Source organism: Oncorhynchus tshawytscha, unplaced genomic scaffold (assembly GCF_018296145.1).
Source record: "Oncorhynchus tshawytscha isolate Ot180627B unplaced genomic scaffold, Otsh_v2.0 Un_contig_10417_pilon_pilon, whole genome shotgun sequence".
NCBI classification, from domain to species: Eukaryota; Metazoa; Chordata; class Actinopteri; order Salmoniformes; family Salmonidae; genus Oncorhynchus; species Oncorhynchus tshawytscha.
In genome coordinates, this window is record NW_024609523.1 from 130,316 (window position 1) to 142,727 (window position 12,412).

The following is a 12,412-nucleotide window of genomic DNA, read 5'->3' on the forward strand; positions in this document are numbered from 1 at the left end:
CCTCTAGGTGTTGATGGACCTGTCCAACACAGCTAACATGGATAACGTCCCACGCTGGCTCCCTCTGAAGGAACAGAGTGAGGGAGAGCACCACCGGCGCTCCCTTTCAGCACAGGGGCGCCAGCACTCCCCCAAGCCCCCCTCGCAGCACGCCTCCCCCAAAACCCCTGCCCACGGTAACCAGGACTCCCCAAGCCCCCTCGCAGCACGCCTCCCCCAAAACACCCGCCCACGGGAACCAGGACCCGCCCAAGTCGTCGGTCATCAAGAGCCGGAGCCATGGGATCTTCCCTGATCCAGCCAAGGGTAGGAGAGGTTCTGTCTTTCCCTTCCCTCTGGCCTCTTAGTCATCATGAACAACCTACCCTACTCCTTTCTCTCTATCTGTACCTGTTCTGGTTCTCTCTCCCTTTCTCCTTTTCTCCCTTGTTCTTTTTATCTCTCTCTCATTTTCTCTAGCTGTCTTTGTCTCTCTCTCTCTGTCTGCCTATCTATCTCTGCCTGTCTCTCTCTTTCTCTCTGTCTGCCTATCTATCTCTGCCTGTCTCTCTCTCTCTCTCTGTCTGTCTGCCTATCTATCTGTCTGCCTATCTATCTCTGCCTGTCTCTCTCTTTTCTCTCTGTCTGCCTATCTATCTCTGCCTGTCTCTCTCTTTCTCTCTGTCTGCCTATCTATCTCTGCCTGTCTCTCTCTTTCTCTCTGTCTGCCTATCTATCTCTGCCTGTCTCTCTCTCTCTCTGTCTGCCTATCTATCTCTGCCTGTCTCTCTCTCTCTCTCTCTGTCTGCCTATCTATCTCTGCCTGTCTCTCTCTCTCTCTCTGTCTGCCTATCTATCTCTGCCTGTCTCTCTCTTTCTGTCTGTCTCTCTTTCTATCCCCCTTCTGTCACTTCTCCCTCACTATTCAGACTCACCCATTATAGCTTTGGATTCATGCTCTTTGCTTTGCCATGTTTTTATTTTCTGCTGTTGCCATGACTCCACTCAGCTCAGACTTTTCCTACCCTCAGCTTCCTCCATTCCCGTCCTTACACAACATGGCCATGGAAGGCTTTGAAAACAACCCCCACCTCCTCAGTCTTAACCCTCAACTTAATTGGAAAACCCAAAATTTAAGTGGAAAACTTATGTGGCCCAAACAATTGGAAAATACCCACTTCCAAAGGGTCATTCAAACAGGGCGCTACAGAATGTGGCATGTAGCTTAGTAGCTATCTAGCCCTGATGTAAAAACAGAAGAGCACAACAACAGATGGTAGCTTTAATGGTAATGATAGATGGTAATTGGTGAATTTGGTTGTTCTAGACACGCAGGTGCCCACTATTGAGAAATCTCACAGTAGCCCCGGCACATCGAAGCCTTCCCCGTCCGAGGGCCACAGCCAACATACGCCACGCGCGGCTCCACGTGCCGCGCCGCAAAGTGCAAGGCAACACCAGCAGGATGGCGCGGCGGTGTCGCTGTAGCAACGGGTGAAGCTCCGGCTCCGCAGCAACAGCACCGCCTCCAACCAAGTAAAAGACGCAAATAAAGCCTCCGCAGCATGGCCGCCTCGCGCTCATCTGTTCCCCCTTCTGTCCAGTTTGAGCTGTTTTCTTTGTTTTCTCTTTTTCCCCTTTTCCTTCTTTTTTTCCCCCTTTTTTTTTTATTTGTCCTACTTCTGGTGCCTTCCGTACTCCCCCTCACTGCTTCTCTTCTGTATGTTCCCACGGTGTGTAGATCCAGCATCACACTTACCGTATTCTAGCACTTCTTGTTTTAGAGTTTACACTAAAGTTTACTCCTCAGTTTACCCTGTTTCAATGAACCTCCAGAGCCACAAAGATTGCTGTTAAAAACATTTTATACTTCATTGGTTAAAAGGTTGATAAAAAGGAAATATACAATTACTACAACTAAACTAACGTTTCTAAAAACAGAAACTAAACCCTCTGTTAAATTAGATCATAAATTGGAACTAAACGTTTAAATAACGACTCATAAGGTTGCAGGCATAATCATCCTCCCTTAAACCAAGTTTGTTTCAAACATTCTTTTAAATGTTCTTGTATTATTTAATGTTGTAAGACAGTTAACAGAATGTCACAGAATGACAATGATGATCTTAAACAAGACTGACTCCCGACAAACAAGTAGGGCTTTTGAAAAATCACTTTGGGACCAGTTGTCAATCAGTGTCCGAACACAGTAGCACTGCCAGTGCTCTCACATGATTGGTCAAGCCATTGACTACCATGGTACACACTGTAGAATCAGTAGATTAGTAGACACAGTATATTTGATTCAGTTTGGACTAGTCATGGTGTCATGGTCCAAGAGAGGGAAGGCTAGGAATTACACTTAGATATCACTTGAATCGTTTGAACTACCTGATCCAAGCATTTACAACGATGAACTCAGAAGAAAGTCTCCCAACCTAACCCTCTCCCTCCGTTTAAATTTCATTATACCTTTTTTCCCCTGTGTTTTGGACTTGTTTTGGTTTCTGTTTTATACCAAAATGGCCGGCTTTCTGAAGCTACTCCACTCGGATATGGCTGTGCATGCAGTCCGCTGCCCCTCTCCCACCCACCCTTCTTTTCTCTTTTTTTGGAGCACAATGCACATCAGTAGACGCCCCACCCCTATGTGATGTGGAGGGCCGGGGCGACTGTGCACAGCACACTGTGGCTGCATGTGACTGACAGTAAAGCTGGTTTCAATGGTGATGATATTCCTGCTTTCTGAGTCTCCATCTTGCCCGCCCCCTGCCCCCGGCCTTGACCTCTGCCCTCTACCCACTTGGCGTGACCCTGTCCCGCGCCTGCGCCCCTTACGCCCTCCAGTCTCCTACCCCCAGCCCAAAGAGGCCGCCTCTCCCTGAGGCACCACAGACACACCATAGTGGGCGTGCTCACCATTCAGAAAGCCCAATCCGATTCGCTCCCCGCCCCGCCGGGCCTGGCAGCGTCGGCCACTGGGAGCCAAGCAGACGGCAGACACCTGACCTTCAGGAAAGCCATGTCTGAAGAGAGGCCACAGAGAGAAGGAGGTGAGAGTCGCACGTTTCTGTCGTGTGACTGACTGCAAAGATTGTTGCAGCCGGAGAGAGACAGGCTGGGATACTACTAACGCACACCTGCAGAAAGAGAGAGATCTGACACAATACAACAGACAAAAAGAGATCTGACAAGGTAAAACAGACAGAAAGGGATAATAGGAGAGATTGTGACCAGAGAGAGAGAGAGAGAGAGAAAGAGCTAACACACAGCCACACAGCCAGCCACACAGCCAGAGATTCATGCAGCGAGACACAATTTCTTAATGACCGCGGACACAGTTTGCTAATACCAGGAAATAGACTATTAATCCAGGGCTCCGGCATTGTTCCCTAACAATAAATCAGGCTTTGACAGCAATTACCATAAAACCATTAAGCAATAAGGCCCGGGGGGGTGTGGTATATGGCCAATATACCATGGCTGAGGGCTGTTCATAAGCAAGATGCAATGCGGAGTGCTAGGACACAGCCCTTAGCCGCAGTAATTTTGGCCGTATATCACAAACCCCCAAGGTGCCTTATTGCTATTATAAACTGGTTACCAACATCATTAGAGCTGTAAAAATAAAAGTTTTGTCATACCCATGGTATACGGTCTGATATACCACGGCTGTCAGCCAATCAGCATTCAGGGCAGTTTATAAAACTTTATAAAGTACCTGTACACGTTTTTACTCCGTTTTCCTCCCTTGGGTCATTAAATGGTATTAGCAAACGTTTCTTTTTTCTTATCGTGTCGAGAGGCCTGAGAGAAGAGCGTCGGCATAGATCCAGTTTCATGTCACGTGACTCACACATCCCACGCCACGCCATTCACAACCAACCAGTCATACTCTAATCTATCTCACCACTGCACTTATGTGACAGAGGTGGTTTTGTGTATAACCTTGCCAGACCTAAAGAAGTGATTTGAACTTGTTTTGGCATTTAGATCTCAGAGCTAATGCCTAGGCTTTAGCTCAGGTGGCTAACACAGTCTTGTGGAACAAAGAAGACCCAGGTCAAACCCAGTCAGTAACACACTTACTTACTGTAGAAGTTGCTGTGAATATAAACAGTGCATTTATTATACGTAACTTTTGCAAAGCAAACACATAAATAGGCATTTAAACCATTCAAGTTTTGAAACTACGATCAGTTACTAAGATTGTGATGATTGAATAACAAATGTAAAATTGCTTAAGTAACTTTACATCAATGTGTTTTAGAGTAAAATTATTAGTTATACCCACAAAGCAGAGACACACACTTAGTCCGACATTTAGATTACTAATGCGTAATAGGGTCTGTGGGCCTTTTGTTTGGTCTGTTGTGAACATATTTATGTTGCCTAATGTTTGATACTGTTTCTCTGGATCGTTATGTGTCTATGTCCTTGTGTTCTCTCTGTGTGTCCAATGATGAAGCAGTTTGAAAATGTTGTCCTGTTTATGTGTGAGGGATGATACTGTACGTATGCCACTACATCTGCCCATATGTGTATGCTTCATGCCTGTCTTCTATAGTATTGTGGTGCTTTTCATAATAACATTTTGATGTGTATTGGAGGAGAGGTGTTGGCTGCCCTTATTCTGTAGATCACACACACACACACAACAATGTTATGTCACATAAAGTGGAAGAGCTATACATCACACTCAAAGTGCTAAATAATATTTAATATAGTAACAGTAGGCATGGGTGTTGTAAAACTATATCAACAATGGAACCAAAGGAGACAGTTACCCAGGCCTTTATTGAGACCTATAGTGCACCCACATAAGTCAGTACATTCTCAACCAGGCCTATATAGGGCTCCCTCTCTCTCTATCATGACTTGTGTCGTCCAATCTCCATACAGCACGGCCCGGCAGGTCCGGCGACGCCCGGTAACAGCCGCCTCATTGGACAGCGGTCTGAGTGGCAGTGCTCACAGCCTATTGGAGGATGAGGGTGGGACTAATGCCGTGGACAGTGCCATCTTCCAGGTCCCTCGGTTGTGAGTTTGGTTATTGTATATACTGTATTTTACATCCTAATGTTTTGTGCACTCAGTGTGTATATTTCTGTATTTTGATATGATCTTGTTCCGGACAGTGGGAAGATTCCAAATGGCACTGACGTGATGATGTCACCAATGGGCCATATGGACTCTGAGGGTAAGTCACAGTGGTGTGTGTGTATACCACCTGGAGGTGGAAGCGTAATTCTATGGTGTGCATGCATGTGTGTGTATAGGTGTGAGTATGTCCCTGTGAGCTTCAGTGTGTACAGTATGTGTCAACACATCCCTCAGATGTAACTATGGTTAGCTGGTCTGCTCTCTAGGGCAGGTTTAGTTGAATCCCAGTGTGAGTGTTGTGACTGGTGTGAAGTCATAAGTCATCAGGAAGTGACAGCACCAGTCACATTCATCTGACCTTGTGAGCATACTTCATACAGTACTGACACGTGTCATGGAAGGAACACTCTAGTGATCAGTGGAGGCTCCTCAGAGGAGGAAGGGGAGGACCATCATCGTTATTGAATTCCATTAAAATAGTGAAACATTAAAAAAGTTATACTTTTTAGATAAAACTATACTAAATATATTCACGTCACCAAATCATTTATTAAAACACTGTTTTGCAATGAAGGTCTACAGTACACTCAACAGCACTCTGTAGGCAAGCAATATTGTGTAGCCGGAGCACAGCTAATTTCCGTCCCCTTCTGGGTACATTGACTTCTATACGAAATCTAGGAGACTATTGGTTCTCACCACGTTCCATAGACTTACACAGTAATTATGACATCTTCCAGAGGACGTCCTCCAACCTATCAGAGCTCTTGTAGTATGAACTGACATGTTGTCCACCCAATCAAAGGATCAGAGAATGAATCTAGTACTGAAAGCATAAGCTACAGCTAGCTAGCACTGCAGTGCACAAAATGTGGTAAGTAGTTGACTCAAAGAGAAAGACAATAGTTGAACAGTTATATAGCGATATATTTAGTTGTATTTTTTTCACTTTCACTTAGCTAGCGAATGCAGCTAGCTAGTTTAGTCAAACAAACCGGCTCAAACAGAGAGGGATGTTATGTTAGCTAGCTGGATATGGCTATCCAACACTGGAACTTTTCCAAGTCAAGGTAAGCTTTTGATTTTATTAATTTATTGCCACAGTGGCCCGCCGTTGTAACTGCTAAACTGCTTGCTGCTGACTGTACACTGTACTGCATGATTATAGCGGGTTTACTAATGCATTAGTTCTAGTAGCTATATTGACTATGATGTTAATATGGTGACAACGATGTAGGCTGTGTGTAGCAGTTAGCGGTTATGATATGAAGGTTTGGCTTGGATTTGTTTTTAGCCTGGTCACAAGCAGCTAATGTGTTGTGCACTGAAGTCCACAAGGGAAGGGAAAGGTGAGAGGAGGAGAGCACGTAGATGTGGTAAGGGATTACACAACGATCAAAGGGATCAAAGTGAACTGTGTTTGCATGTGATCACGGGTGTATTCATTCCGCCGATTCTGTTGAAAAATAAATTCTTAAACGGAAGCAAACGGAATGAAACGGGGATCAACATACCTGAATTTGTCCAATGAAAACTGTCATATTCAACTGTTGGACTAATGATTACACCCTAGCTCAGCTAGAGGCAGGCAAGAGTGAATGTGTCAATGTCTGTCACTTTGATTGCTCAAATTTCTCTCAACCTGTGCACCTACATTGTAAACTTACATTCACAGACTGGGTACAGGCAAAATTGTAGTATTATGTAGTAGCTAAACCTATTGCTGTTACATTGAGCTGGGTGAATGGAATATGAATGACAGTCATCCAATATGCTGCAATAGAAATAAGGCCATGCTTGTAAATAAAATAATCGTCCTCCCAAATTTTTAAACGGCACCGACCTCCACCGGTGTGTGTGTATATGTGAATTAACGTGTGTGTGTGTGTGCGTGTGTGTGCATGTGTGCATGTGTGTGTGTGTGTGTGTGTGTGTGTGTGTGTGTGTGTGTGTGTGTGTGTAGGTAAGACCCAGGTAATGGGAGAGATCAAGATAGCTCTGAGGAAGGAGCTGAGACAGAGGGAGACCAGCTGGTGTTGGAGATTCTCCAGTGCAGAAACATAACCTACAAGTTCAAGTCTCCAGACCACCTGCCAGGTACTGCTATATGTACATGTACATTACACACAAACATGTACACACACGTTTACACACTCATGTCGATGCACATTCGCTCACACACACACAAACACTCAAATGGTACAGATACAAGTGAATTCAGGTACATACACACACACACACACACACACACACACACACACACACACACAGAGACTGTTTCAGTAAATAGAAGATAACTCTTTTGTGACCAACGTAGTGTGTGCTCATATGTGTGTGTGTCTACAGACCTCTATGTGAAGCTGTATGTGGTGAACATTGCAACCCAGAAGAGGATCATCAAGAAGAAGACCCGGGTATGTCGTCACGACCGCGAGCCCTCCTTCAACGAGACCTTCAGATTCTGCATGAACCCCACCGGCCACTCTCTGCAGGTCTGTCTGTCTGCCTGCCTGAATGTCTATTTACCTCGTGCATCTCTTTTCTTGTCTTAGATACTGTTATATGTCATTTAAAGTATAATAGGTAGGATGCTCGTATGTGTGCTGTACTGCTGCCCTCTATATCACATGCTCTGTGTGTCACGCTGGATATGAACTCTTGTGACAGAAAGTTACATAAATCGAGTAGCCGGCCAGCTCACACGCACGCAATGTTGGGTCCTGGTTACCAAGAATACTCTGGATAAAAGTGTCTGCTAGATGTCTGTTCTAAACATGACTCTTCTCTCTCAAATCAAACTGTATTTATCACATGCGCAGAATACAACAGTGAAATGCTTACTTACAAGCCCTTAACCAACAGTGCAGTTTTAAGAAAATACAACAAAAATACCTCAAATTAAAAAGTCAGAGATAAGAATACTAAATAATTAAAGAGCAGCAGTAAATAACAGTAGCGAGGCTATATACAGGGGGGTACAGAGGCAATGTGAGGAGGTACAGAGTCAAGTGAGGAGGCTATATACAGGGGGGTACAGAGTCAATGTGAGGAGGCTATATACACGGTACAGAGTCAATGTGAGGAGGCTATATACAGGGGGTACCGGTACAGAGTCAATGTGAGGAGGCTATATACAGGGGTACCGGTACAGAGTCAATGTGAGGAGGCTATATACAGGGGTACCAGTACAGAGTCAATGTGAGGAGGCTATATACAGGGGGTACCGGTACAGAGGCAATGTGAGGAGGCTATATACAGGGGTACCGGTACAGAGTCAATGTGAGGAGGCTATATACGGGGGTACCGGTACAGAGTCAATGTGAGGAGGCTATATACAGGGGTATACAGAGTCAGAGGCTATATACAGGGGGTACCGGTACAGAGTCAATGTGAGGAGGCTATATACAGGGGGTACCGGTACAGAGTCAATGTGAGGAGGCTATATACAGGGGTACCGGTACAGAGTCAATGTGAGGAGGCTATATACAGGGGGTACCGGTACAGAGTCAATGTGAGGAGGCTATATACAGGGGTACCAGTACAGAGTCAATGTCAGGAGGCTATATACAGGGGGCTCAATGTGAGGAGGCTATATACAGGGGTACCGGTACAGAGGCAATGTGAGGAGGCTATATACAGGGGGGTACCGGTACAGAGTCAATGTGAGGAGGCTATATACAGGGGGTACCGGTACAGAGTCAATGTGAGGAGGCTATATACAGGGGGTACCGGTACAGAGTCAAGTGAGGAGGCTATATAATGTACAGAGTCAATGGAGGCTATATACAGGGGGGGTACAGAGTCAATGTGAGGAGGCTATATACAGGGGTACAGAGTCAATGTGAGGAGGCTATATACAGGGGTACCGGTACAGAGTCAATGTCAGGAGGCTATATACAGGGGGTACCGGTACAGAGTCAATGTGAGGAGGCTATATACAGGGGGTACCGGTACAGAGTCAATGTGTGAGGCTATATACAGGGGTACCGGTACAGAGTCAATGTGAGGAGGCTATATACAGGGGTACCAGTACAGAGTCAATGTGAGGAGGCTATACAGGGGTACCAGTACAGAGTCAATGTGAGGAGGCTATGTACAGGGGTACAGAGTCAATGGGAGGAGGCTATATACAGGGGTACCAGTACAGAGTCAATGTGAGGAGGCTATATACAGGGGTACCAGTACAGAGTCAATGTGAGGAGGCTATATACAGGGGGTACCGGTACAGAGTCAATTTGAGGAGGCTATGTACAGGGGTACCGTTACAGAGTCAATGGGCACCGATGTCGAGGTAATTGAGGTAATATGTACATGTACAGTACTGTAGGTAGAGTTATTAAAGTGACTATGCATAGATAATAATAGAGAGTAGCAGCAGCATGGGGGGGGGGGCAATGCAATGCAGTCAGGGAAGCCATTTGATTAGCTGTACAGGAGTCTTATGGCTTGGGGATAAAAGCTATTTAGAAGCTTCTTGGACCTAGACTTGGCGGTCCGGTACTCTGTCCAGCTCTTCTTGGTGTCTAACTCTTCTCTGTCCAGCTCTTCTTGGTGTCTAACTCTTCTCTGTCCAGCTCTTCTTGGTGTCTAACTCTTCTCTGTCCAGCTCTTCTTGGTGTCTAACTCTTCTCTGTCCAGCTCTTCTTGGTGTCTAACTCTTCTCTGTCCAGCTCTTCTTGGTGTCTAACTCTTCTCTGTCCAGCTCTTCTTGGTGTCTAACTCTTCTCTGTCCAGCCCTTCTTGGTGTCTAACTTTTCTCTGTCCAGCTCTTCTTGGTGTCTAACTCTTCTCTGTCCAGCTCTTCCTGGTGTCTAACTCTTCTCTGTCCAGCTCTTCTTGGTGTCTAACTCTTCTCTGTCCAGCTCTTCCTGGTGTCTAACTCTTCTCTGTCCAGCTCTTCTTGGTGTCTAACTCTTCTCTGTCCAGCTCTTCTCTGTCCAGCTCTTCTTGGTGTCTAACTCTTCTCTGTCCAGCTCTTCTTGGTGTCTAACTCTTCTCTGTCCAGCTCTTCCTGGTGTCTAACTCTTCTCTGTCCAGCTCTTCCTGGTGTCTAACTCTTCTCTCTTCCTGGTGTGTCCATCTAACTCTTCTCTCTCCTCTGTCCAGCTCTTCCTGGTGTCTAACTCTCTCTCCAGCTCTTCTTGGTGTCTAACTCTTCTCTGTCCAGCTCTGTCCAGCTTTTCCCTGTGTTTAACTCTTCTCTCTCCTCTGTCCAGCTTTTCCCTGTGTCTACTCTTCTCTCTCCTCTGTCCAGCTTTTCCCTCTAACTCTCTCCTCTGTCCAGCTCTTCCTGTTGTCTAACTCTTCTCTCTCCTCTGTCCAGCTCTTCCTGGTGTCCAATGGGGGGAAGTTCATTAAGAAGACCCTGATCGGAGAGGCCTACATCTGGCTGGATAAGGTGGACGTGCGGAAGCGAGTGGTCAGCTGGCACAAACTGCTGGCTAGCTCTGCTCAGATCCACTCCTAAAGAACCTACTGTTAACCTTGTCTATTCTATAGGCTCTTAACTCGCAGAGAGAAAGACGAGGATGGCTAGGGCGCTCGAGTTTACTGTCTCCATCACTGATCCACTCTTTATGGACCTACTGGACATACTCACAGGTCCAGCATTGGGGTCGGGCGAGGACCGTTAGGGTGCGGGAGTTAGACATCTCTTACGTATCCTGTGGATCTTGAGTTTTGGTGTCAGGGGTCAGCGTTTGAATTGCTTGAGCTGTGACTGGGGATTGGCTAGTGGGGAGGAAGTAGGTATGTGTTTACAGGAAATTAACTTGTGTTTACAGGAAGTAGTGTAGCCAGGGCAGGGAGGAGGACATTGAGGCAACAAAGCAAGAACAGAATCAACCAGGTATTACACACACACTCACGAACAGTCAACAACACATTCAAACACACCACAAAGAAAGATGATCGTAAGAGACTGACACATAAATACAGGGATGGACATGTTTAGATTCTCTCATTGCTTTATTTGACTGGAGATGTTTTTATTTATGAATGAAATTATAACTACCTGTGGATTCCCCTCATGGCTTTGTATATTGTTAGAAGAATTTAATTAATTTATGAAGCATTTTGGGAATTAAATGTTGAAGATTTATTATATGGAGATTGCACCTCTTATTTTTGTATTATAATTATGATTATTAGAGTTTTATTGATTATTCTCCTCAATTGTTTAAGTACTGAATGATGAATGAAGAATTTTTTTATCCAGGGACGCACAGTATATTTTGTGACATACTCTCACTTTAATTCTAATTCTCAATTTGAAATGACTCCCTCATCTGGCACAAGGTACAAAGACCTTGGCAAGCATGTTTTTACATTTTGGGACAACAATATTTACCCTTCTGTTCTTTCTCTAGATGTAAATTTAGATGCTGATATATCAGATATATTATATAAACATTGTTCTAAGTATAATTGGTGTGGTTTAACAGACTGGGTAGTCTTGTGCACAGGGTCATGTTTATTAGGCACCAAATGGAAGAAAACAGACTGAAACAAGGAGGGACTACCTGGTGTTGTCCTGGAAGAAATGCTCATTTTAGTTTTCAGTTGCAAAATGTTTTCTGTTGGTTGACCTAATGAACATGACAGTGAAAAGTTGCATTGTTGCCTTTGAGGTTGACTTTGTATATAGTTGAGTACACTGTCGTTGTGAGAGATAAATAGATATATTCTTATCACAGACAATCCGTTGTGGATGATTGTGGCTTAACGTATTATTTTTGGAATGTGAAATATTGGGCACAGGTTTTAGCTGTGATTCAAGCCTGGTTTTCCTCCTAGTAAGATACACAGTGAACTGCTATGCGTAAGACTAGCATAGTTCTGACTTCTCCTTACATTCACACATTTGAAATATCTCTTCACATGCACACTTTCATGTTTTACTTAGCACTTTGTCAAGTTATCGAATGTATAGATGAATATACAGTATGTCCCCACTCGTAGAGAAATATAATATATATAAGTATGTCAAATGAATATATTAAATAAATGATGATAATGATAATGATAGTAATATAATATAGTTGACCATACTTGATTACCCTCTTGGCCTGTGTATAGTAAAGTGTGTCCCATGGTTCATATATCAGGGTCCCCTCCAAACAGTTGTCTATCTATACATTGGATGGGTGGGTGGGGTGGGGGGAGTAGGTGGATGCGGCATGCTTTGGACGGTTTCTGTTGGTGTGTCTATCTCAATCACATGTCTATGTACAAACTATACTATTGGGCTCTCTGTTTCTCTATGGGGAGAGGTTGGTAGCTGGGGCTATTGTTTGAACATGAGTTCAATCAAAGTTGCTTTGATTAAGAA

At 44.7% G+C, this 12,412-nt stretch overlaps 1 protein-coding gene across 1 annotated transcript in view; it reads left to right on the forward strand.

The window, feature by feature from the left end:
- LOC112214993 (protein piccolo-like) overlaps positions 1-11,020 on the forward strand; it is a 39,534-nt gene extending 28,514 nt beyond the window's left edge. The window contains 9 exon segments of the mRNA XM_042315709.1: positions 8-256; positions 1,307-1,473; positions 2,827-3,054; positions 4,882-5,019; positions 5,118-5,179; positions 7,046-7,093; positions 7,096-7,179; positions 7,429-7,574; positions 10,406-11,020. Of these exon segments, the coding sequence (XP_042171643.1) occupies positions 8-256; positions 1,307-1,473; positions 2,827-3,054; positions 4,882-5,019; positions 5,118-5,179; positions 7,046-7,093; positions 7,096-7,179; positions 7,429-7,574; positions 10,406-10,549 (1,266 nt within the window). The 3' untranslated portion in view covers positions 10,550-11,020.
- The last annotated feature ends 1,392 nt before the right edge of the window (positions 11,021-12,412 follow it).